Source organism: Oryzias latipes, chromosome 17 (assembly GCF_053564925.1).
Source record: "Oryzias latipes strain Hd-rR chromosome 17, Olatipes_Hd-rR_3.1".
In the NCBI taxonomy this organism is placed as follows: domain Eukaryota; kingdom Metazoa; phylum Chordata; class Actinopteri; order Beloniformes; family Adrianichthyidae; genus Oryzias; species Oryzias latipes.
Window position 1 is genome coordinate 8,343,741 of NC_136253.1, and position 25,403 is coordinate 8,369,143.

Here is a 25,403-nt window from a genome sequence, read left to right on the forward strand (position 1 = left end):
AAAAAATCGGTTTAGATTTGACAGTTGGAGGACCAACAGGACTAAAGTTTTTTTCCTCTGAATGTGTTTTTCAGACGTTCCAGAAGAGCAGCTGTGAGCATTCCTTCCCATCAGACGAATTCAAACAGAGGAAAGGGTTTCTGCCTCAGATCTGCAGGCTCCGCCCACCGTCCTCCATCATCTCAGGTGCAGAAGCAGAGAAACGCCCTGAAGCCTGAATGTGGTCTGGTCCAGGTTCGGGGCTGGATCTCCGGTTAAGAGGCACTCCAGCAGGCAGGCAGCTCCTGTGTTTTGGTCTCACTTTAACTGATTATTAGCTGGAGCTTCAGTCATGACCTCTGACCTTCTTAGAGGCTTATATTAAAGTCAAGTCTGGCCTCGTGTCTGGGGGTCGACATTTCATTTTAAACCAACAGCGAAGCAGAAAGAATCAGCCATGACAGTCTGGGACTGATAATCATGTTTATTCATCGTCATGTATAAATTTCAGTGATACAAAGCTGTGGTCAGACTGCAGTCCTCGTCCTCTGCCGTCTGTATTGCAGTAAAAAGGAAATACCAGCAAGATAAAGAGTCGAGAGGTACTTTGGCAATATAAATTATGTTAAGAAGGCAAGCAGACACGAGGAGCCGAGTAATGTGAGCGGACGAAGCGGTGCAAAAAAAAAAATCACCCAACAGGAGAAAACGGAGCAGCTTCTTCCATAAAAGCTCAACAAAAACAAGAATAAAAAGGCATAAAAATATTTCATTCTAAAGAAGAATGAACGCTTAAAACGGCTGAACATCTGCAGCGTCGCAATGGTGTCGTCCCTGTTCCATCACAAACTGCATCGGGTCTGCGCCGCCACCGCGAGCGTCTGCGCCGCCTCCGCAAGCGTCTGCGCCGCCTCCGCGAGTGTCTTCTATTCACATGTGCAGAATTAATAACTTTATGTGGTGGTTTAGAGTAAAACGATGTTCTGACGGGTGAATAAAAAAAGGTTGGGGGGGGGGGGGGCATTTGGCCAAACCCGCCATGTTTGCTGACAAACATGGGAGAGAATGCGACCGTCTGCAAACGTTTCTTCACACTTCTGCCTTCTGTCTCAGGTTTGGACACATTTCTTTTCTCCTGCAGTCCAGTCCTGCTTAAAACGGGGGGTTGGGGCTCCACTGAAAGGACCCCGGTCGGGGGCAAATGTAAGGAGAAGAAGTCTTGTGGGTGATGACAGGATGGAAGCGTGCAGACGACCCTCTGCAGCCCTGTCTCACAGGTACTGTTGTAGAAAGTGCAGCAGCATTATCTCGTAGTGTTCTCCAGATTCAGGGCAGCGGATGCTGTGCCGCTCGTTGGGGTAGACCTAGAAGAGGAAGCCAGAAATCAGCCTCAGGCTTTGTGACGGTTGTGAACTCCTGATGATTGTACACAGCTTCTCAGGACTACATAGCAGCATTTTCGCCTTCTGCGGTCCGGAGTTTGGGACCACAGCCTCCTTCAGAAACCCTGCTGTCCGCAGCCGGATGCACCAGCTAGGCCTCGGATGGAGCCTGGGGCCACGGTTGAAAGCTTCTCCCTCGGACTTGCTCTTTGGACGGAGCTAAACCCGGCCTGCTAGCCCGGAGACAAAGCTAGTCCGGGGAAGCTTCGAAGCGCAGGAGGAGGAAATGCTGCTCAAAGACCTGAGAAACTCTCAACCATGGTATGAATTTGCGTTTCCAGTGGTGTCCAGAACAAAATAAAGGCTGATGTTACTCCCACATAATTACATCCTCCTACATCTCCTGCAGCTTGGTGCTGATTTTGCTGTTCAGTGACAGCTGGAGCCCCATCAACAGCTATAGCAGATTTCGCTATGCTAAACGTTTGCTGGTTGCACCAACACATATTTTTTGGCGCTACACAGCCACAGATCTGTCCTTTTATTACTGTATTACCATCTTGGATGTAATTATGTGGGAATTACATCAGCCTTTATTTTGTCTGGACACCACTGGAAACACAAATTCATATGATGGTTTAGTTTCTCAGGTCTGCGTAGCCGCACTTCTGCCTTCGGCGATCCGGCTGCCGGTCCGAAGATGAAGCTAGTCCGGGGGAAAGTTTCGACGAACCATGGTGCGTCCGAAGGAGGACCACATAAGGCAGAAATGCTGCTATGTAGTCCTGAGAAGCTGTGTACAATCATCAGGAGAGCACAAACATCACAAAGCCCTCTCCTCTGCCGCTAACACAAAGCTGCTCCTAGCATGTGTCTGTTAGCAGCCGGACACACTGAGATAGCAGTGACATCATCGCCCCGCCTCCCCTCTGGAAATGCTAAGTCAAATTGAATTATGCGACACTATTCGCAGGTTGGATGTGAAAATGAAAATGCAATCCCCTCTTTGCATTTTTATTTGAATTTTGAGTCAAAAAATACTTTTTCATTTTGAAAATGAAAAAGTATTTCTGGTTTTGACTTTTATTTTTAATTATGCTACAGAAACGCTTCCATACTGAATGACGGGATTCCACCAATCAGTGAAACCAGACAGACTTTATTTGGAAAAGAAAAGAAGAAGAAAACAAAAATGAGGCTGAGATCCTCAGTGTTGTTTTTTTTCCTCTTTTTCTTTTTTTTGGGGGGGTGTCTTGATTGCACTGACTAAAGGATTAATAAAAGAAACGTTTTTAAAAACGTTGAAAGTTCCCCGTTAGCTTGCATAGATTACACAGAATACTGATGGCGAGCACTTCAAAGTGGGCGTTTCCAGGTGTGAAGCAGGACTGCCAGTCTCACCTGAAGCTGGTACGGTTTCCCAGCACGGATTATCTGTGACACCAGGAAGTTGGTGTGGAAGAAGTGCACGTTCTCATCTAGGAATCCATGAAGGATAAGCAGACGGTTGGGCCTGAAACACAAAAGGCGTCACATAGAAAATGATCCCAACAGTCAAAGGAATGGATGGAATAAAGCCGTCAGACATCACATCATCTGGATTAGGATTAGAAAGAAATAAGACTGTAATCCACAAACATACTGCAGCATCTGCTGTCATTCTGGGGCTCTTTGTTTCACATGAACTTGCAGTTGGTCGATCAGGGATCTGACCTTTAACTGAACATCCTGATAACGTCTGCATCTGATGTTATTCTGGGGTTTATAATGTTTGTACCGTTAATCCTGAAAATCCACTTTACTTTTGCTTGAAGGTCGCTTTTGCTGTTTTGAATGTTTTTTGCTGCCGCAGACAAAAAGAATTTCCCCATCGTGGGATGATTAAAGTCTGTTTAATGAGATGTTTCAGAACCCTTTGTTTTGCAAACGCAAAAATATTTTTTTAAAGCAAAAAAAACGTTTTTTAAAGAAAACATTTCATATTTTCATTTGCTACTTGGAAAGTTTTGTGGCGGCATAAATATCACTTCAAACTGCTAAACAGATAGCTGCCAAATACGGCAAAGTAAGGAGTTTTAAGGTTCATATCTAGAGTCAAAGATGTGTTCACGTCAGGCATGTGACGTGCGTTCAAGAACCTGCGTTCAGGTTTTAGCACACACCGACCGTCTCTACCCGACACTAGTGAATGTGCTCACAGGTGGAAGAGTCTCCGTGGGAAATGCTGTAGCGCTGGAAATCTGGTGAGTTCTGACTTTTTCCTTCACTGCTCTATTCCGATAAATGACGGGCACAAACCCCCATTCCATTAGTGATCTCTGCATCATGATCCATAATCAAACGGTTGATCAGTGGATTAAAAGGAACGCCATCCTTACGTCACTACCACATCAGAGTCCCTGATAGGTCAAAGTTCAACTGGTTTAACTTTCAACATGCACCTGAAAACGTGCATAGCGACGCGTGAATGCAAGAGTTTTAAACGCGGAAGCCCAAAAGGCGCATTTGTGCACGTGTAAAGACTTTTCATGGACAGAGGTCGCTGGAGGAGCCTTGCTGGGGTGGGGGGTGAACGTCGCAACAGACGGGGACAGACTCCAGCGTCTGCCCGCTCTCTTTCCAACATGTTCTGCTTTGCTGTCATATTCTTGCTGTTGTTACGGTTTATTTTAGCTGCAAGTTTGTATCGTATTGTGATTGTTAACAGATTTAAAACTAATTGGATATAAATAAAGAACAAACATCCAAACGGTGTTTGAGTCCCTTTTGATTATGCAGAAAGACCCAAAGAGTCTGGAGAACAGAGACGTGCTCGGGTACCGACTCGCTCGGTAGCTTGTCCACATGGAGCGCCACGGATCCTTCCTCGTAGCCCTGCTGGTTGTTTTCTGGCACGTCCATGTAACGCTCCGTGTAGCCGGTGTCATAGGCCATCCACACCGTCACCGGCGCCCCTGCAATGGCCAGCTGACCACGACACAAACGGGTTACTAACCTGAGGACCTTCCACAGTTCGGCTGCAATTCCAGAAAAAACTCAGAACTTCATCAACCAATCAAACGTCTTACAGCTTAAACGTGTGTTTCTGCTGTGAAAGCAGCCAAAAACTCCAAAAGAAGAAGAAAACAAAGTCAATAAACTTCATGCCTCTCATCAAACCACCAAACTGGTACTTAGACTTTAGAGTTTGGTGTTTATTTTTATTTCATAAGTCAGTTAAAAGGAGGAAAAACGAGAATAAATCTGCTCTTCCATTAAGGCTACGTTCACACTGCAGGCTGAAACGACCCAATTCCGATTTTTTTGCCCCATGCGACCTGTATCTGATCTTTTCATGACAGTCTGAACGCCACAGATCCAATCTTTTCAAATGTGACACAGGTCACTTGGGTATGTGGTCCTGAATCCGACACTTTTGAAATGCGACCTCCGTCTGAATGGCCAGGTCACATGTATCCGACCCGTACGTTATTGATACGCTACAAACGTCATAATTCTGCGATGAAGTAGGCGGGAACTAGAACATAAACAACCATGGCGGACGATACTGCTGAGACCAGTCAGTGGAAGGGAAGCGAGGTCACCGATTGGATTAATATTTGGGGTGACAGCTCCATTCAGGCCAAACTCCAGGGCTCTTATCGCAACCAGGCAGTTTTTGAAAAAATTTCCTGCGAAATGGCCGAGCGTGGTGTTGAACCTTTTCCCGCAATGACTTTTTCTTCCCTTTCCGACCGTGGTCAAAAGCGCGGGGGACCAAAGGCGGATCCTCCTCCGGGGTTCATTTCCCCCGTTCGGACCCTCAGATTCTCCAGAGCGGGTTCATAAAAACTCAATAGCAATATTTTATTACCGTTCTCCTTCCTTCATAACACACAACATGAATGCGCGCACCCAACACACTTCCGCTGCCCCCCCCACCACACACACACACTCCCTCTGGCGCTCTGTGTGCTCTCTCCTCTTTCTTACAGACGTGTGCGGCCCCAACACACACACATCCCCATTCCACAACAGTGGGTCCAGACAATCCTGGCTCCAATGCCTTCTTAAAATGAGAAGATTGTAATTGTGCTGGCTCCTTTGTGAATAAATGTAAAAATGCAAAAAGGAGCTCTGCTGTTGACAACACTGTTGTTGACATCCATTGTTAACGTTAGCTACTTCCGCAAACAACAGTGACGTCGTTCACCGTTGAGTACTCTTCTGCGCATGCGGGTCACATCTGGGTCATTTCACGTTCACACAAGAGATCACAAAAGTTCGCATTTAACTGGAAATGTGAACGGCCTTGCAAAAAAAAATCGGATTTTTTCAAAAAAAAAAATCGGAATTTAGCATTAAGCCCTGCAGTGTGAACGTAGCCTCAGAAATGTCGGTCTGCCTCCTGTGATTTTCACAGAGACGACACCGACGCCTTCAGACGTTTGTTCAAACTCTTTTTATGTTTATTAGATGAGATCTGATGGTCAACACCATAACTCCCAACAGATGTTCAGACCTTGAAGACGTTGGGTCGCTGGATGAGCCCCATGAGGGAAAGGAAACCGCCGTAGGACCAGCCGTGGATCGCAACACGGCTCAGGTCCACAAAGTGAAACTTCTCTGCCACGTGCAGCAGTCCCTCCACCTGGTCTTCAATCTCTACTTGACCCTGCAGAGGACAGACAGAGTCATGTGATCTGGCCTCACGCCTACACCTTTAACAGACTCGCTCACCATCTTGTTTTTCAGAGCTCCTTCAAACTCCAGACCCCTCTGACAGGAACCCCTCCCGTCAATAACCACCACGGCGTACCCCAGAGAGGCCAACGTGTTCAGACGCAGATACTTCATTCCTTTGAAGGAGTTGTTAACCAGCTGCACCTGCGGGCACACAAACACGCACAGTTGCCATGACGGCTCCGGGGCAGAGGATTTCAGGAGATCCCGAGAGCCACACACCTGCGGGCCGCCGTACACAAACAGCACAGTCGGGTGTTTCTTGCCAGGCTGCACGCTGTGAGGTTTGTACACCATGCCATACAACTGGAAGCCCGACTTTGCAGGGAAGTCAAAAATCTCAGGTGGATTGTAATCTCTGGGGCAACCTGGAGACAGATTAGGACAGGAGGGTTCGATTCAAATTCACAGAGAGCCGAAGAAAAGGACAGGAGGGTCAGAACGATCCAATCTCTATTAAGAGTTTCCAAATCGGTGCATAAATTCTGCCTAAAATGAACAAAACCTGCAAAACAAAAGATTCATGGTAAAATAAACCTTCAACATCAGATGATGCTTGAATAATAAATCACTAAGATGACTTGAGACTCCCGAAAGGTCCTGCTTCAATAAAATGTATAATTATTAAAGAAGGTAGGACTTTTGATTGCCTTCAATGTGCAAACACGTGAGCAGTGCATTGTGGGATCTGTTGTGGGTCACCCAATAGTGCTAGTCAGACGTCATAACGAGGGTAACGATAGAAGAGTGTGCCATGTGTGGGCTAGGATGCACAGAGTTAAAATAAAAACCTGTACAAACAACAGCTGTTCAAAATGGGGGGGGGGGGGGGGGGGCAAAGCTGAGTGAATGAAACAAGCAGATCTTAGAGCCGCTACCCCCCAGGTACGCTTCCTTCTGTCACATCAATCGACTGCACATCTGATTTATACACTGAAAAGATAATAAAACTTTACATGTAATAACATTTCTACCGGTAGTTTTATTTCTATTTTCTATTTTGTTTTCTATGTGTCATTTATGTAATATTGATAAAAAAGAATATAACAATTCTTTGAAATCTCAATGTTTCCAGGACTATTTGTGTGGGGCAGCTTGAGGTCACGTGTCTCCACGCGCCGCCGTCCTGAGGGGGAGTGGCCTCGCTTACCTGGTGACTCCATCATGCTGGCCCAGAACTCCGGAACCGTGTGCAGCGGGTCGTCTTCTGAGCGGGTCAGTTTGTACAGGTGAACGCAGGGGGGCGTGCTCACGTTACTGTAGTGGCTGACGAAAAAGTCAAAGTTCTGCACAAAAAAACCACAACGAATACAGGATAAGACGACATATTCATACAAGCAAAGGAGAGGAAGAGCTTAAAATCTGTGAGAAATTACATCTGAATGTTTCTGAAGAATAGAAGAAATAAGCCATCTAGGAAAACTGCAGATAGATAACTAGAGTCTGTCTTCCTGAACATTTCTTCACAGAGAAAAGTTTGTACCTGACTGACGGAGCAGCTGTGAGAGAAGCCCGGCTTGGTCAGTCTGCTCACAGCCACCGGCGACTCGTAGCTGACCACGTACAGATGGTGCTCCAGAGGAGTGTCTCTGGTACCCTGGAAGTACACCACCTGTGCTGCCTCATCCACCCAGATCTGGTGAGGGGGGGGAAGCTGTTAATACTGATGAAGGGAGGGGGACAAAGGCTTCAGAACAAACTGCTAGGGTCTTTTATTGAGTAAGGCTGGATTCAGACCGGCATCAATTTCTGATGAACACCTGCTGCTCTGCAGAAACTATGTCCAAGAAAACAACACAGGATTTTAGATTTTGACTAAAAACAGCAAAAATCACAATTACAGACTGCTGGGAATGCTTTTGAAACCAATGAAAACATGACTGGGGGGGAATTTTAAGTACAGCTGTAAAAAGATCATTGAACACCATCTGAACGTCGATGGTTTCAGTGGTGAGAGTGATCAAATCAGATTTCTGTAAGAAATATGAATCCCAACATCAAACTCTAAATCCCACATCTGCACCAGTCGGCATCACTCTGAGCTCTACTGGAGCTTTGGTGGAGCGTCCTCCCTAAACAGCTGTGTGTCTAACCACAGGGCCTCACCTTGGAACCATGTCTTGCCAGCACCTCCCATTCTCCACTGGTCAGTGGAAGCTCCGCCTTGATTGCACATTTAAAGTTTCCTGTCAAAAAAGGAAGGCCAAACATGTAAGTCTGCTACATGTTTATGTCAAACACCATAAACGAAGGGCTGTAACGATTCATTTCAACACTGATTTGATTCATTTCATAATTTGTGGTCGATTCTCTTTGGATTTCGGTTCATTCTGATCGATCCGATTGGATCTGATTCTCTGAAGTGGATCCAGATCATCTTCATCCAAACTTCCAGCAGTGAGACTCAGACAGAAATTCCTGAAGTTTTCCAGATTCTTGGATTTCTTCCAGATCATCAAGTGGAAATGAAATATGAGTCCAAACAAACAAGTCAACTAGAATGAATGTCAAATCCATTCACATTTTAGTTTACTAAAGTTCACCACTGTTGTTTTTCCAGATCCAGAGAATCCAAAGGGAACATTCTTAGAACATTGGATGGTCACATGACTTTATTCAAAGTCTGTCCATGCTTTGGACTGGAATGATGGACTGATCCGTGTTGATGACATCACATGAGTGTTGTCTGCTGTGATTGGTCGTTTAGACCTTGGAGTCAAATAAACCTACAGTACCTCAATCAAAATAGTATCTTCCAATATTGATCATAGATTTATCTAATTTTGAAAAGACTTTTTATCTTCAAAACTCTATTTGTGTAGCGCTTTCCAATCCGGCTGAAACACAAAGCTCGTGCCATAAAAGCTAATAAAATAGTCGTAAAAGTTGAAAATGAATGAAAACAGAAAACACAGGACAATCACACACAGCTGGCACCCCTCCCTCCCCAGATTCCTCCCTCCACCCAGTTCCCCCCAATATAGCCATAATATCAAAACTGAACAGAAACGTAAGAACTGCAGATTAAAGAACTAGTCTGGCTCGGTTCTGCTGTGAGAAATCCATTTATGGCAAGGCCCGGCCCGACCACGGGGGTCACTGCCACAGCGCCCGCCCACAGAGCAGCTCAGGGCCCGATCTACGGCTGTTAGAGCACAGAGCGGGACCCCAGCCGGGATAATGAGAACGAACACCGCAGCAACAGCACCCCCTGCAGGCGGAGGTGGTAGTGCAACAGAACAATGGATCCCCAAGAGGAAACACTGGAGTAAGAAACATCAGAATAAAAATTATAATAAAATAGTAATAATTAAAATAAAGTAAAATTTAAAAAGGAAAACAACCCTAACTATCATGAATATAATAATAATAAAAAGGGTAGCATATTTTAAAAATAATATTAACAACATACAATTACATATTAAATAGATAAAGAATAAAAGAATTAATCAAGTACAAAAGTCGTTTAGAGCCAGGTTAGTGGTTTAGGTCGATTAGATTCGATCAGCGTGTCTCAGACGGATGGATTTGGTTGAATAAATCATTACCCCCCTACACAACATCACACAGACATGAACACAGCGTGCTTCCTACCTTCTGCATGTTGGTAGCCCTCCCTCCAACAATGGAAGCCCGGTTGTAAAAGAGATGTGATTTTATAGAGGTGGCTAAAACCGGTTTTGCACTCATTCACCCAAATGAAAGTAAACTCGTCTTCTCTAGTTTGAATGAAGGGATAGAAGATGTCATGGACCTGCATACGGAAAGAGACAGTTACATTTACTGAAGGAACTTCCAGAAAACCACACCACAGCCAAAGATCCTGCCGGGCGACAACACTTACATTAATCCAGACGTCCGTGGTCTCCTCGTAAACGATGTACGGCTGCGTGCCGCCGGGAACGGCCTCCCGACCGTCCCGCCTCAGAGCCGGGTCGTCTGTGACCGGGATGAAGAGGGCCGGTGGCAGGAGAACCAGCTGTAGCCTCCTCTGACTGCGGTCCAGCAGAACCGCCCAGCCGCTGGAATGGAAAGAGCCGCCCTGAAACGTCTGAGCTGCCAGACCAAAACACGCAGAGGCTGCTGAGCAGCACCGGTGCTGAGCCCACTAAACCCAAAGAGCCAGCACCCCGAAAGAATGTCAGGAATTCTGCAGAAAATGGACTCTTCCTTTAGGGCACATGTGTCAAACTCAAGGCCCGGGGGCCAAATGTGGCCCGTCATGTCATTTTATGTGGCCCAGAAGAGCCACAAAGTTTTTAACTTTTTATAATTAAAAAAATTTGATGTGTATTTATTCATATCTAGGGGGAATCAGACTTAAAATATCGAATTTGGCAACTATACATGATGACTTTAACACTGTCCATATAACCTAACCTTTCAGAATCCAATTTAAAAGGATTTATGCTAGAGTAACAAGCAAATAAATGTTTCTATGCAATTGTAATTGTCACTTTAAAAAGTTATAGTGAATAAATAATGAGTTATTTAGCATTAAGGAGTAGTTACATTTATTTTTCATTACATTTATTTACATGTATAAGTTAAATCTGACCCTTAGAGGACAACCACTATGATGATGTGGCCCCTGGTGAAAATGAGTTTGACCCCCCTGCTTTAGGGTTTTATGCTGAATGAATAGATGGTTATTAATTATACACAACGGTTTTAAAAATACTCACGTAGATTGTAACATGAGATATGACTTGGAGGAAAAACGTTCCTTTCTTTGGGGTTCAAAGACAAACTGCATTTTAAAACAAAGATATAATAATAATAGATAAAGGTGGAAATTGATTTGGCTTCTTTCTTTCTTCTAGTTTCCAATCATGCTCTGATTCTACCCTCTATTCTGTTTTGACCACAGAAGCTGTTTTATGACCTTAATGGATTCATGTTCACTGTGTTTTCATGAACACTCACTATTTTCCATCATTTGTCCATCCAACTCTAGCAATGTATTCTGTTCCAGGAAACAGGGAGGTAAACGGGGCGACCAGCTCTTTATCTTGAGTGCTCACGATCTGCAAACACATAAACACACATAAGTGATGGGATGACGCCGAGCAGCAGGAACAGACGGCCGCAGACGCACTCTTCCTTGATGGTCCGTCCTGATCTCAGCCAGTTTCAGGGACGCCTTTGGGTTTTTGCTCCCTGTGGATCCAGAAGAAAGAAACCGTTCAACACTGTGACTCCAGCAAACTTCCAGCTGTGCAGAGCTGCACAAACCTGTGCGAGGATATCTGTAGGCGTCCGCTTTCCTCTCTTCCAGCGCAGGAGATGGAACGTGGATTATTTCTACCTCCGTCTCATCCACTTCTTCATATAGAAGGTACATTGTTTTGCCCCCATCAGGGTCTGATAATAGAAAAACCCAGATGACTCCCACACAGCCGTCCTTTAACACGTGACTCGTCTATGAAAGGTTCAGACCTTCCGCAGCTGCAGGGCTCCACCAGTAACCAGTGAAACGGTCAAACTCTTCCTGGATGACGAATGTGGCCACGCCCGCAGATTTGGGGTCCTCCTTCACATTGTCTAAACCTGGAAGACACGCCCACATGTTTGTTTACAGCCACAGGAATGATGTGGATTCTCAGCAGACGTCTGTTTAATGCCACAGAATTAGAAGCTAAATCAAACCAGAGAAATCTGGGATGCAGTAAGACAAACAAGTATTTGACCCCCCCTCTGATTTTGTAAGTTAGAACTCATGGAGAGGTCTGACATTTTCATCTTATATGCACGTCCACCGCGAGAGACATCATCTAAAATAATCTGGAAATCACATTGCATGATCTTTAGAATAATTTGTGTATGCTACTGCTGCAAATAAGTATGTGAGCCCCGTCTACCTGGGGCCGCCGTTTCCAAGGTTACGGTTGACATCATGTTACAAATCATGCGGCACAGAAGGTTCCTCTGCTTAAACCAGCACATGTCCAGACCCGTCTCAAGTTTGGGGGGTGTTTTTCTGCACATGGGATAGGACGTCTACCGTCTTAAGGAGAGGATAAGCGGGCCATGAACAGCCAGATTTGGGGGAACAACCTCCTTCCCTCAGTTAGACTATTGGAGTAGGGGCGTGGCTGGGTCTTCCAACATGACAATGACCTGAAGCACACAGCCAGGAGAACCAAGGAGGGGCTCCGAAAGAAGCAGATCAAAGTTCTGGAGAGTTCTAGCCAGTCTCCAGACTTCAACCCAATAGAAAGCCTTTGGAGGGAGACTGTTTCTCAGTAACAGCCCAGAAACCTGACTGATCTAGAGGAGATCTGTGCAGCAGTAATAAACAAATCATTAAAAAAAAACATTTACCGTAATGTGATTTCAAGATTTTTTTTAGATGTCTCTCAAAGTGGACATGCAGCTAAAATGTCAGATCCCTCCATGATTTCTAAATGGGAGAACTTGGAAAATCACAGGGGGTTCAAATACTTATTGGCCTCACTGTACATATTTGTAGGAAACAAAGGCATTTTTTGATTGACAATAGGGATCTTTTGACCTTTATGGCAGAATGTGAGTCTCTTTTCCTCGCCCGTCTTAATGTTGGCTACCCAGAGGTCATTGTTGTTGATGAAGGCTATAAAATGGGGGTGTCCAGGGCAGATCTTGGGATCCATACGGGTGCCTGTGCACTGAGTCTTGATCTCCAGAGGCTTGACAGGAGCAGACTGCTAAAACAAGTCAATGCAAAACAGTGGTGAATGAGTTCTTATTACAAATATGTTAGTAGAGACGTACCTACAGCCACACAAACATCTGTTTTACCACAGCGGCATCCTTTACTAACACAGTACAGCAGGTGGGTTTGTGACTAGCTACGGTCATTTAGTTCAATGTTTAGTGCTTTTTGGATTCACTTCATTCGTATAAAACATGTTTCCACATTTAGCAGCATCAAAGATGCTTCAAAAACAGAAAAGAAATGAGGAAAACTTTGAGTTGAGAATGGAAAAACAGAGGAGAATGAGCGTCCGGCCATTTCAGCATTAACTACACCCACATCTCATTTGCAACCAATGAAAGAACTGCTCTCACTAGATGAGAAAGTGTCTCCTCTCTTCCGAAGAACGCTCCTTTAATTAAACAAGGTCCCTTAATTAAACAGTCCCTTAAGCCCCCTTTAAAGGGGCTTAAGGATTTTTCTATGAATTTTCCAGGGACTTTGAGTTTTTCTGTCTCTTTCTAGTCGTCTCATGGTTGCAGTTTAAAACACGTCGTTTTTTTGTTCTACAAATTATGTGCAATGACCTTGTCTGTCCTTTTTCCAGGAATTTAGTGTTCATCCATCTGCTTTCCGTCTGTCCCACTCTAATGAAACTCCTGCTTTTGGTGGCTAACATGTTCTTGAATCATTTTTCTGATGATATATATATATGTATATATATAGAGAGAGAGAACTAAGCTTGCATTTCTAAGTGTTTTTTATTCAAATCGATGTGAATCAGGAGCAGATGAAAAAATGCTGTTCGAAAAAGCTTGTGGTTGTTTTGTATGAACTACAACCGTCAGGTCAAAGTCTCCCTGCTCTGCTCCATTCTGATCCTCCACCTGCAGACCAACAGATCCATGAACGTCTTTGTTCTCCTGGTCTGAGCTGGAATCTGGATCAGAACTGGACGGATGGATAGCTCTGGTATTGGCTCCTATTTGTGTTGCACCGCTTATGTTAGCTTGGGGTTGTGAGGGGCTGTGAGCTAGCAGGAGAGAGGATAAACAAAGGGATGATGGGAAGTAAGGGTGCGCTTCTTCGCCATCAGAAGTCCCGCCTACAACTTGGGTAAATTTCTATGTCCTTAAAAACAACTCAGGTATTTTGGATTTTGGCTAAACATCATCATCATCATTTAAAGACCACTGGGAAAGTTTTGGAAACAGATCAGAAGATGACCGAAGTGGAAATCGAAAAATTTCATTATTATTATTATTATTGAACAACTTCATTGAAAGCTAAATGTAATTTTGAATGGAGTTGTCTTCATGCTGAGAACAGGCACAGGGATCATGGGGTTAAAGCAGAGCACAGTCTGAAGACCAGGCCAGGCCATCACAGACACAACCACACACAGCCTCCATCACTACAGAGGGACCAGACAAAGAGCCCAGCAGTCACCCAATGAGAAGACACGTCACATCAGAGACAGGCAGAAAATATCAGCTTTTTTAAGGAACTTACTAAACTGATCAGTAGTTTCTAAAAGAATAAAACGTTTCAAGAGATATGCAAGTTAGGAAAATAATGTCGAGATGATAATTTAGGAAATAGTACTGCAAGTCCTCTTTCAAATCAGAAACAAGCAGGGATGTCTGGTGTTGCAGCCGCCACACAACTGCTCCAGGACTCTGAATGAGGAGCTCCCTCCATGAGCACAGGAAGAGCGAGCTGCAGTTTACTCACAATGAAACCATTATTCCCTCCATCTTGGCAGTAGAAGAGACTGTTGGTGGCTTGGAAAAGGAACAGGCCAGTCTTAGAATGGTAGTCATATGATGTGATCCCAAAAGCACCCAGGCGCTTCCGCTCTCTCAGCAGTTCTTCCTCTCGGGAGTAGGCCCCCTGAAGGGGCGTCGCCTTGGAGAAGCATCAGACTCGAGTTACCGTCCACACAAGCAACAAGAACAACCCCACCATTTTTTTCATTGTTTACTTTGAACAATAAGGAAGGAGACAGAACAACATGGTGTTGTAGCTGTACAAACAATAGCTGCATTTACATGGACATAAGTAATCGGAAAGAATGCCTGATCGGAAGAAAAATGCGTCATGTAAACACGCCGTTCGGAATAGTCTACCCCGATCAGACTCGTCCGGATCGAAATTTCTTTCCGATCGAGATGGGTGGGTTATGCCGATTGTTGATGCGATCGTGTTGCATGTAAATGGTTGATTCCGATCGTGTGTCACTACTGCTCTGGTTTACGTCACGCTTTGACGATGCGGTGCTCCAGAGAAAGCTTTGGAGCTCAAACGGGACGGACCGGCTTCTCCCCGCGCGCGAGTGAACCTCTGAGCAGAGCAGCCGGAGTTATAGCTTTGTGTTTGCGGGCGGGGGGGGTGTGCTTTGGTACGGGTGCGCTCCGAGGGGGAGGTTCCCATCCCACCGTTCTGGGTTTGGGAGCTGCCAGAACCATGCTTTGGTGTGCGAGCTTTTCAAAGCAGAAATGCTTTGAAAAGTCCTTAGAAACCGTTCAAACAATCACGTGGATTTGTGTTTCCAGTCGTGTCCCGACAAAAAAAAGTCTGCTGTTATTCCCACATATTTACGTGCAGCCAAGATGCAGATTGTAGAATTTCCCGCATGGATATTGTGTTCATCAAACAAGGCTAATGTTGTTAGCGCGTGCTAGCCCACTCCTAACCCTGGCTTCTTCCAGCTCCGTTCCTCCACAAAAAAATTACGGATTAAAAATAAAATGATGAGCGAACAGGCGCTTCATAATATTCATAACATTAATAAAAGCACGTTTAGAAGATCATCTCGTATATTACCGAGCTGCCGGTTATCTACTGTGTGGCAGTTAGTTTACTGTGGGACTCATTGGCTCTTCCGGTATTTTCAACACTACTGCGCATGACCAAACATGAACAAATGATTGATTCCGACCGAAAGCGTGACCATGTGAACGTTTGTTCTAATCGGAAAAAGTTTTTCTGGGCCCATGTACACAGTTGGATTTTAATCCGACTATTGATCCTATCAAGATATTTTGCACATGTAACCGCAGCTAATGTCCCAGAGACCTGGACTGATTTGGACTTTTTTACTAAAACAAATGAGTTCTTCAGGTTTTAGGGAAATGAGGATTTATCTGAACATTCTTTACTATGACACGCTAAGAAACTGGGGAGTGGATCCAAACAAAGGAAACCGAACTAGGCTATTTATGAGAATAGATGAAGAAAAGGACGATCATTTGACCATCATTATGAATTATCCCTACACCAGCCCTTTTTTCATCTTATTTTTAAGGTCATAAATAAGCACAAATAACAGATGGAAGATAGTTTACAGCAAACCAAGTAGATTATGTCAGTAAACGGTTGCTGCTTTTTTGTCCAACAACATCAAACCTTTCCATTGGCAGACCCTAAAAGACATCATTGTGAGTCAGGAAACTTACCTGGAAGTGATCCAGCATCTGTTTCCATGACAACACCAGGAGAGCTTCCTTCCGAATCTTCTTGGGGATTTCGGAGTAAAGTAAAGAATTCTCCCTGCTTCCATAAGGCATTCCTGATGAGCCCAATGCAAAAACAGAAGCCACAAAGAAATAACTAATTCATCAATACATTGCACGTTATTTTCCATTCATGTCACGTTTCTTAAGGGTCGATTAATCACAGGGCAGTTTCAGGCAGGTCTCCTTTAATTCTAAAGGGTACCTGAGCTGAGATTTACCCTTCCTGTTGTTTGTGAACCAACGACTGACCAGTGTTAGACTGCTGCCCCCTTTGACCGCTTTCATTTCTGCTTTGAAGGCCACAGTGGGAGGTTTTGAAAACTTTCACATTTCCGCTTCAAGTAAAACAGAGAGGTGAGGACAGACCAAAGCTAAAAGAAAGCTCATTGCTGAACCATTACACCCAATGACGGGGTCTCTTGTTGCTGACTCAACCGAAAGCGTTTCAGCTGAAGCTTTGGCAGGCCTCGAATGGCTGCAGCTACCTGTGACATCATCATAACCTGCTGGTAAACGCCAACCTTCGAAGGAAGAGAAGCGAAGGAAGAGAAGCAAAGGAAGGCTTGAACACAACCTGCTAGTGCACACTCGTCACATTTGACAGCTTTTTGAGGCCAAAATAGCTGTTTTTAAGGAGCAGGCGTACGCCGGTCCATTCCACTACAGTAGAATATTATCTGAAAGTCAAATCATTTTAGTATTTCAGTTCATTAATTGCAGATTTTATTTTTGATATGGGTTGATTCATGTTTTTCTCTTAAATTAGAAAATAAAGTCCTGTTGTAATCAGCAAAATACAGAAAGGTAAAATATGGAATAGATAGTTTAGTCTGTGTAAGTATTTCACAGTTTAATTTGATTTTTTTATCAAGTATGTAAACTAAATCAACTCTTTGATGACATTCTAATTTACTGAGAAGGACCTGTGAACGTATCCCACATAATTTTACCTTTTTCGATAGCAGCCAAGTGAAGAAAACAAACGTTTGTAAGTTGTGCATCGCAATCGAGGCATGACTGACGTACCGAGGTAGTACAGCCGATGCGAGTAGGGTCCATTTTCCCCCGTCTTCTGCACAAACTGGAAGTCATGGGGGGCCTTGTTGGCGATCAGACCAGAGTACTTCCTGCTACAGTGGATTATATCCCGGAGCCCCTCCCAAGAGTGTCTCTCCACAAAGAACTGAGATGGGACGTCATCCATCTCCACCACCTCCGTGCTGTCTGTAAGGCCGTCCACCGCCGTCATGCTCGCTGTCACGCACCTGGATGTTGACATGACGGGAAACAACAGCGTTCATGAAAAAAGCACGTGTGCTCACTGGAAGACGGTTTTCATCACATCAGTCAGTAACTGGAATGTGACGCAGCACAAAGACTGTACCTGTTCCAGAGACCCTCTTTACCGTTACGCAGTTTGACCCTCTTGACTCTATGCATTCACTGATCAGCACGCCTGTTTCCAACCATGTAAGCTACGGACAGAACACAGGACCGACATCAACGCGTGACAACAAACAGACACTTTCATGGTAACGGGAGCCAAAGGAAACTCCAACTCAGCCCCAACTCAGATTAAGGTGCTGAGACTCAAGTCCAAAGCAAAGAACAAATGACAGAATCTAGAGCCGACTGCTGTCAAAAGCCCAAATGTATCGCTCAGAAGCAGTAGAAGAGCCCAGTGTTTCATACGGACAACACAAACTCAGGCACTTTAGTGTAAAGTATATCAAACTAAGTGAAATGCATTTCTTTTGACCTCTGCTTTAATTTGTTACCCGCAGTTCATAAACCACTGATACCCAAATGCTGAGGCTCTGCTGCGCTGGTATGGTTCTAGCCAGCGGCGGACTTACCATTATGCAAAGGTAGGCGAACACCTGGGGCCCCAAACTTTCTTGGGGCCCCGAGCTGAAGACTTGATAAAAATTTTACGTCCATCATTATTTTACTCTGTCATGAAAAATCACCCAAAATCACTGAACTGGCATAAGACTGATCATGTCAAACTGTTAGGTCCTCCTCCCCCGTTCTTCTGCAGCAATGGTATATTCCAGTCAATTCAGTCGCCAGACTTGGCAGTTTCCAGCTGAATAGGGCGGTTTTCATTCTGACTTTGGGGTAAATAATGTTTTAAGTGGACGGACAGTTTTGGGCGAGTTTGGGTTCGGTTCTGGAGTTTTTGGTTCCTGGTGGAAACACGTTTTTAGCAGAGATGTGCAGTCTGGTGAGGAGCAGGTGACGGACGCTTCACCTGTCGTCTTCCTCACCTGCAGCCATGAGATGTAAAGCCTACTGACACTAAAATAAATGTGTGTTTACTAACCTGTTCCATAAAGGCAATTTATAAGTTTGATTCTAACAATAGAAATCCTTTTTATCCTTAAAATTTGCTTTATTTTGCATATTTCCTGTTTAATTTCAGTGCGAGGCTGGAAGCTCTGCAGCACGGGAGATTATGTAATCCTTAGTCAGGTCCGGTTGATTGTTCATTTAAAATTATTTGTGGCATGCTAATAGTGTAAAACCTTTTATTATTGTTTTACATTGTAGACATTTTTATTCCACGTCCTCCTTTCTATACCACAGGTGATGTGTTTCACTTCAGATCTGACGTGAAACTGGACTGAAAAGACAGCCGGACCACAAAAAACAGCTGAGCTTTCGTTAAATTAAAATAAAACCAACAGATCATTTGTTTCATGAATGCGTTTTTTTGGAGGATTTTTACTGTTGGTGTTGCGCAAAGTTCTTTTAATACCCAATTAGAAAAACAAAAGTTACTTTTTGGAGTCATCTGAGGTGATTTTTGATTTAGTTCTCAAGTGGCCGGGATAGGCTCCGGGAGCCCGGAGGGGAATAAACAGATTAGAAAATGAACGTTTTATTTAATACTTGGAAATGTTATTTTCACAAGAACAGGTTTTCAAAAATCAAACTCCTCTTTATTACATATTAGGAGAACATTTGCTTTTATTTTATGTCACCTAAATTCATATAAAGTAAAAATACAAGAATAATTTCCCCTTTAGATCATAACAGACTAATAAGTTAAACTAGAACTACATAGTCCTTAATTATTAGTGTTTTTTAATTGTTCCTGATAACAGGGCAAACCATCAGTGGTTGTTAGTAAAGTTCAATAGGAATCCATTATTTCATGTTTTTCTCTGACTGTCTGCAAACATGTTGGATGTAAAATAATTAAAAACGTGTTCAAGTTGGACTTTCAATCAAATCAGGAAGTCATGAATAATGGATGATTAATTACTGCTAATGAATCCCTGGTTAATATTTTGGGTGGTTTTTTATTGGTCTGGTGGTCTTTAGATGACTTTTGGGCTAGAAAACCGAGACTATCTGGTAACACCGGCAGAGATGAAATGATGATAAATAAAGCAGAGGGATCAAGGGGCTGTAGGGGGCTGTGGACGAAAAGGAAAAGAGAAAGACAAACTTTTGCTGCTTAACTTCCAAAAGTGCTGAAAGACAAACTAGAAACAAGAACAGAATAAAAAAACTGTTTCTTTTGTCCTGTTTAGTAAAACCTGACAAATGAAAGAACAGCAAGAAACTTGTCATTTGTTCCTTCTAGGAAGTGATGGATTAAAAAATTAGAGCATTTAATAAATGTAATGATTTTCCAAGAAAAGACAATGTATATAATATAAAAAAACATTTCACATTTAAACGTGATTTCACTTTTTAAATTCTTATGAAAACATTTGGTTTCTGGACATTGACGTTGTCTAAAAGTGGACCAATAGGGAAGTAATTTGACGTTTTAAACTATAGTTAAAGATTTTTTTAGAAAAATAGTTAAAACAACCGCTGAGGGCCCCATGTTATTGTTCACCTGGGGCCCCAAACTGCTACGTCCGCCACTGGTTTTAGCTAAACGTGTAAGACTAAACCTGAAGTTCTGCTTCTCGTCGGGATGACGACAGACTGTTCACAGCCAGAGAAGGTAAACTACTGGACGCATCAGCTGATAAAGGAAGATTTAAAGGCATGCTGGGAAACCAACCCTGAACTTCAAGAATTGCTTTTTCGTTTTAATTCGATGGTGAGCATCAAGACCAAATCCGCTTTTTGCAAAACTGAAGGAGTTCTTGCGTTTTTGGCTGAGGAGATGGGCGGAGGCTGCGCAGGTCCTCCACCTGAGGAGGATGGAGGTGTTCCAGATGTCAGGGTGAGGCAGAGCTCAGGAGCTCAGCTTCACGCTTCTCTTCTGTCAAGTCTTCTACATTCCGCTCCTAACAGGATTAACTCCAGAAATCGTTGTATTGTCAGGATTTCTCCGAATATCGGACCTGGATCATCAATGATCGCTGTCTTATATTCGGGGTAATGGAAGCGGCTCTTGTTGGGGGTTCAGTAAAACCAGCGTTTTCAGTGACAACTTCAGTTACATTTAGCAGGTTCCTCACAAGTGCGGCCAAATGTTGGTTTGATGCCGTTCCTGCAGCGTAGGAACATCTAAAGTTCTTCTGGGAGTTTGTCACCATCGGCTTCCTGGACGTGAAAGAGGCCGGTTAGAAGACGCCGGTGTCCCTGATGTTAGCTAGCCGACATGAGATCTTTGTTCTCCAGCGGGAACTCGTGATAACATCCCTCAGGTCGTGGTCCGGTTGTCTTCTGGGCTTAAGATAAGCTGATGGAAAGCGAATTGGTCGGCTGTCGGCCCGTGTGTTTGTGATGCTGCGCTGATTCTAACAGCGTTGTGTCCGTCTGGGTCGTTTCTTCCTTGGAAGCTAACCTGTTAGCGCCCTAAGCTAAAACTAGCCGAGACAGTCTGTTTTCTAGCAACTCACATCCCGGAAGGCAGGAAACTCGGTTGTGCGCCTATATTCAAATGTGCTACTTACCGACCTGCGTCCCGTTTCTCTGACCAGGTTACGGGCGTGGCTAGCTAGCTGTCAAACCGATTTCCCGACAGCTACAGGCTGAATCCATAGCCCTGGAACCAGGGCCACACTGCATACATTTGCCTTCGGGACGGGAAAGAGGCGGAACTTTTGTCTCGACTCAGAAACACAAGACGGATCTTTTACACAGACGCACCGAGGTCCCCGCAGCGGACCGTCCGGAGGAGGAGGGAGGGACGGAACGATGCATCTATGGAGGAAAACAGAAAACTATCTACTGTTAATCTCAAATGTTTTATTCATACCTCAAAATGGGAATACGTACGGCCTAATTTAATTTTATTCGAAAAAAAATTCCAAGTAAATTATCTTGAAGCTTTAAATTGTATGCATATAAACGGTGCAAATCTACTGTTCAATCAATCAATCAATCAATCAATCAAACTTTATTTATAAAGCATTTTTCATATGAAATAATAAGTGCTTTACATTAAACAAAGCAAAATAAATAACATAAAAAACAAGCATTAAAATAAAAAGAAAAATAAAGGTAGTAAAAGATTAGCTAAAAGCCAAGTTAAAAAATGGGTCTTTAGCCTTTTTTTAAAAACTTCGATGCTCTCTGCGGCTCTCGGGTCCTCTGGCAGACAAAGTATGTTGGACACACTAAACAATTTTAAATTATTCTAGGACCCCTGTTGTACGTATGAGTATGAATGAGTGTTATTTTACTTATTCATGGCATGATTTTGTCATGTTAATTTTTATTTTATTTTATTTGTTTTTGTATTAATTTTTTCCTCAGTTATGTGTACTGGTTACAAAGATATTGTTTATGAAGATAATCTGATTGCCTGTTTGGTCATACGTTTGCAAATAAAGTAAAAAAACACTTTTAAATAAAGTGGTACTGTACACATATATATATGTATATCTTCATCTTCAAATACAAACAAATAATGTAGCAAAGTTTAACAATGAAGTGAAATAACAGAAAAGAGAATTTTATTTAAAATAAAATTTAGGGGTTTAATATATGGGTCTGCTAATTAGAAATAATTGTAAAACTTTTGAGTAGTCTGGTTATCTGGCAATGAGAAAGCCATTAAAACACTTGATCTTTTGATCTTGATCAATGTCTTTGTATAAAATGTAATAATAACGCCCTGGCTTGTTCTTTTCCTGTTATATTGTACTGTTTTGTATTGGATCGTTGTGATCAATAAAGTTTTTGAAGAAAAAACGAGTAGTCTGTTATGAAATTGTTAAAATGTATAAATCTCATCCCTTCTTTTCTGATTATGGATATGACCCAGCAGAAGATTTTTGTGAGGTGAAGGCCATTCAGAAGGTTCTTCTTAGTAATGCCATGCCCCAGCCCTCTCCCTGCACCTCTCTGTTCTTTTCCCTCGTCATCATCAGCTGATCATCTCTCTTTCTCTCTATCATCATCATCATCTGAACTTCTCTCCTCTTTCTTCTCTGTTGGGACTGACTTCTTTTGTATGTCTGCACTTGTTTTCCCAAAAAAGGTGAACAGGTGGTCAGCAGAAGTTTAAACCAGAATGAGCATCTGGGTTTTTGTGACTTTAATAGTTTAATGATTCCCACCTAAAGTCATCTCTGCTCTCTTTGATATCACATGGATCACCAACCTCATGTCTGTCTCCTTCACATTTGCCTGTGTTCTTCTCCACTAAATCATAAGGCCAAGCAACAATTATGTCATGTTTTAAATAAAAAAGTTTTTTTTTTAATTAAGAATACTATTTAAAAATGGCAGACTTGGTATGAAATGGCTTTGCCCTGAATGTCCACCATAAGACCAACCTGTTTCTTTCCTCCATCTGTCCTGATTCTTTTTCTCTTTTCTCGTCTGTCTCTCCATCCTCACAGCTGTTTGATATAAACTTTGTGTTAGAAAGATTTTAAAAGAATACAGTGACTAAACTATGTGTAAAAATAGAAACGTTTTTAAATTACATTTTTGTTGGATATCAGTTAGTGGTGTGATAGAATAAAATATATTTCTTTATTGTTGTTAAACATCTCCAAATGTTTAACTAAAATTCAAAATGTTGTTCAGTCAAAGTTATATTAAAATCAAAAGGCTGTAAACTAAGTAGTGACTCAAAAAAGAAAATTATCCCAAATTTTAACAATATAAAAAGAAACAAAAACACCATCTAACCCACCATCACACATACTACTGCCCACAGGAGCAGCTGTTATCATCATTTAGTGCTGTTTCAGTCATAGGATAAAAACTTTTCAGTGTTTTGGTACATCTAGTTAAAGAAAATATTTAAAACAAAATCAGCACAAACAAGCTCCTTTATTTTCTCTTCATGATTATTGATGCTGTAAGTCCTGCTCAGTACAGCTGCAAGAAACTTGTGAACATTTTACTGGTAGCTTTAGCCTGGAGAAGCGGCTGCGGCGGGGGCACCCAACCAGGGACAATGTGCTTCTGTCGCTGATCGTATCGTGTAAATATATGTGCACAAACAGCTGTGAAATTTAAAAATACGGGCTATAAATAATTTTCACAACTTCGGTTTGGCGCCCCCTTTGGCCGGCGCCCCTATCAACGCATTCACTGCATACCCACTTTTTGCACCCCTGGTGCTGTCCGGCAGTTCGATATAACTCATTGTCCAGTTCAGGGGTGTCAAACTCATTTTGGTTCGGGGGCCACATTCAGCCCGTCTGATCTCCAGTTGGCCGGACCAGTAACGTAAAAGCAAAATAAAAGCTTTGTTTTAGTTTTTTTACCCAGTTGGAAATAATACCTCAACCAACATAGTAGCCTAATCACTTGGGGCCAATGGATCTCAAATAAAATGAATTTCATTTAAAAAAAAGTTGGTCTACATAATTTTATACAGACTGAATATTTGACATCTGACACTGAAGCAATCCAAATGGGGCCACAGAAAAAAACGAAACACTGTGCCTAAAATATAAATGTCCAAACCATTAAAAATTTAACTAAATTAAACCTGCTTACGTTTGTGATCATAAGAATTTAACCTCCCTTTCTCTCATCAAACTTCACCCGACTGTCAATATCAGGATTCAAATCCTGTGCAGAAACACATTTACTGTCATTCAATTGTGCAAAGCACAATGAAATGTCCAAGAGTCTTTTCCTGGTTTCTGCCTGAATTGTATGGCAACACCTTCCTTCTTCCTGACCTTTGATGGGGCGCCATCAGTGACCAGAGTGAAATCACGTGACCAGTTCACACCAACATCGTCTGGCACAGTAACTAGAGAGCTCACCATGTCATCAGCTGTTGTTGTGTCTGTATATATCTGTGATGTTGGTGTTTTCATAAATAGCAACCGAAAATGCAATAAATGACTGGATTCCTTCATTTGGCGTCCAAGTCTCCTCAGAGATGTTGGATCTGCAATCGTAATCCTTGACAGACTCATGTTGGCAAAGGTGGACTGCTTTTTGGGGCACAAGTTCAACTCTGAAAAGGGTTTGGATGTTTGCATCAACGTGTTTACAATAAGGTAGCTGTCACTGCTCCATCACTGACGTCACAGCTGCAGTGAATGCAAACGGTTGTTTTTCAGTCCAGCTAATAGTTGGTAATTCTTCTCTTTTCTTAATTGCAAATGGTGAAAGTTTTCTTTATAGTGAGTCTCATAGTGGTGCTAAATGTTATATTCTTTCAGCACTGCGACCTGTTGATGACATACCAACCATCGGGGTTTTGCATTCAGCTTTGTGGAAAAAAAATTCTGTCCATTTTTCATGGAAAGCTCTTCAGTCCATTTTTTGACAACATAGGGAACCAAAGTGATTCTTACCCAGATGCAGAGCTGTTAAGTTTCGCTTTTTGGTTTCACCTGTTTTGCTATTCCTTTGCTTCCCCTAGTGGCGGAATTGCGCATTTCGGTTATTTCTTTAAAAAATCATAACTCCCCACAGGAATGGACTAGAAACTTGCATTCTTTTTTGTTCATCCTTATGATTTTTACTTTACGTGTGTGGGCCGGACTTAACCACCTGGCGGGCCTGACACCCCTGCTCCAGTTCTTCATACCTGAGACTCTTTTTTGATGTCTATCACTGATGGTTACTGGATTCTGTTCAGGGAGGTTGCTATGTTCTTTTCTCAGAGAGAGACCAGCCACTGCCGGGCATTGCTGTTATTTGCTGTCTCTTTCTCCCATATACTTTTTCCAGTACTGTTCAATTTCAAGCCTTTGTGCGTCTGCTCAGCTGTTTTTATACCTTAAC

General features: G+C 43.0%; 1 protein-coding gene across 5 annotated transcripts; it reads right to left on the reverse strand.

Annotated features, from left to right (window-relative positions):
- Window positions 1-445: 445 nt before the first annotated feature.
- dpp9 (dipeptidyl-peptidase 9) lies at window positions 446-21,371 on the reverse strand. 5 transcript variants are annotated; one of them, XM_004078660.4, is made up of 21 exons: window positions 21,146-21,371; window positions 17,662-17,752; window positions 17,304-17,542; window positions 16,218-16,330; window positions 14,494-14,667; window positions 12,598-12,769; window positions 11,523-11,633; window positions 11,319-11,447; window positions 11,182-11,243; window positions 11,010-11,110; window positions 9,928-10,105; window positions 9,678-9,837; window positions 8,190-8,269; window positions 7,567-7,719; window positions 7,234-7,369; window positions 6,306-6,451; window positions 6,081-6,227; window positions 5,863-6,015; window positions 4,186-4,328; window positions 2,763-2,874; window positions 446-1,343 (listed from the first exon to the last, which is right to left on the reverse strand). In XM_004078660.4, the coding sequence occupies exons 2-21, from the start codon at window positions 17,715-17,717 to the stop codon at window positions 1,251-1,253; spliced, it is 2,658 nt and encodes an 885-aa protein (XP_004078708.1). In that variant the 5' UTR covers window positions 17,718-17,752; window positions 21,146-21,371; the 3' UTR covers window positions 446-1,250. The 5 variants fall into 5 exon arrangements, with proteins under 5 accessions (XP_004078708.1, XP_011484440.1, XP_078790454.1 ...); XM_011486138.4 differs by having other exon boundaries at window positions 12,598-12,766; window positions 21,146-21,369; XM_078934328.1 differs by lacking the exon at window positions 21,146-21,371 and adding an exon at window positions 20,305-21,101.
- Window positions 21,372-25,403: the final 4,032 nt, after the last annotated feature.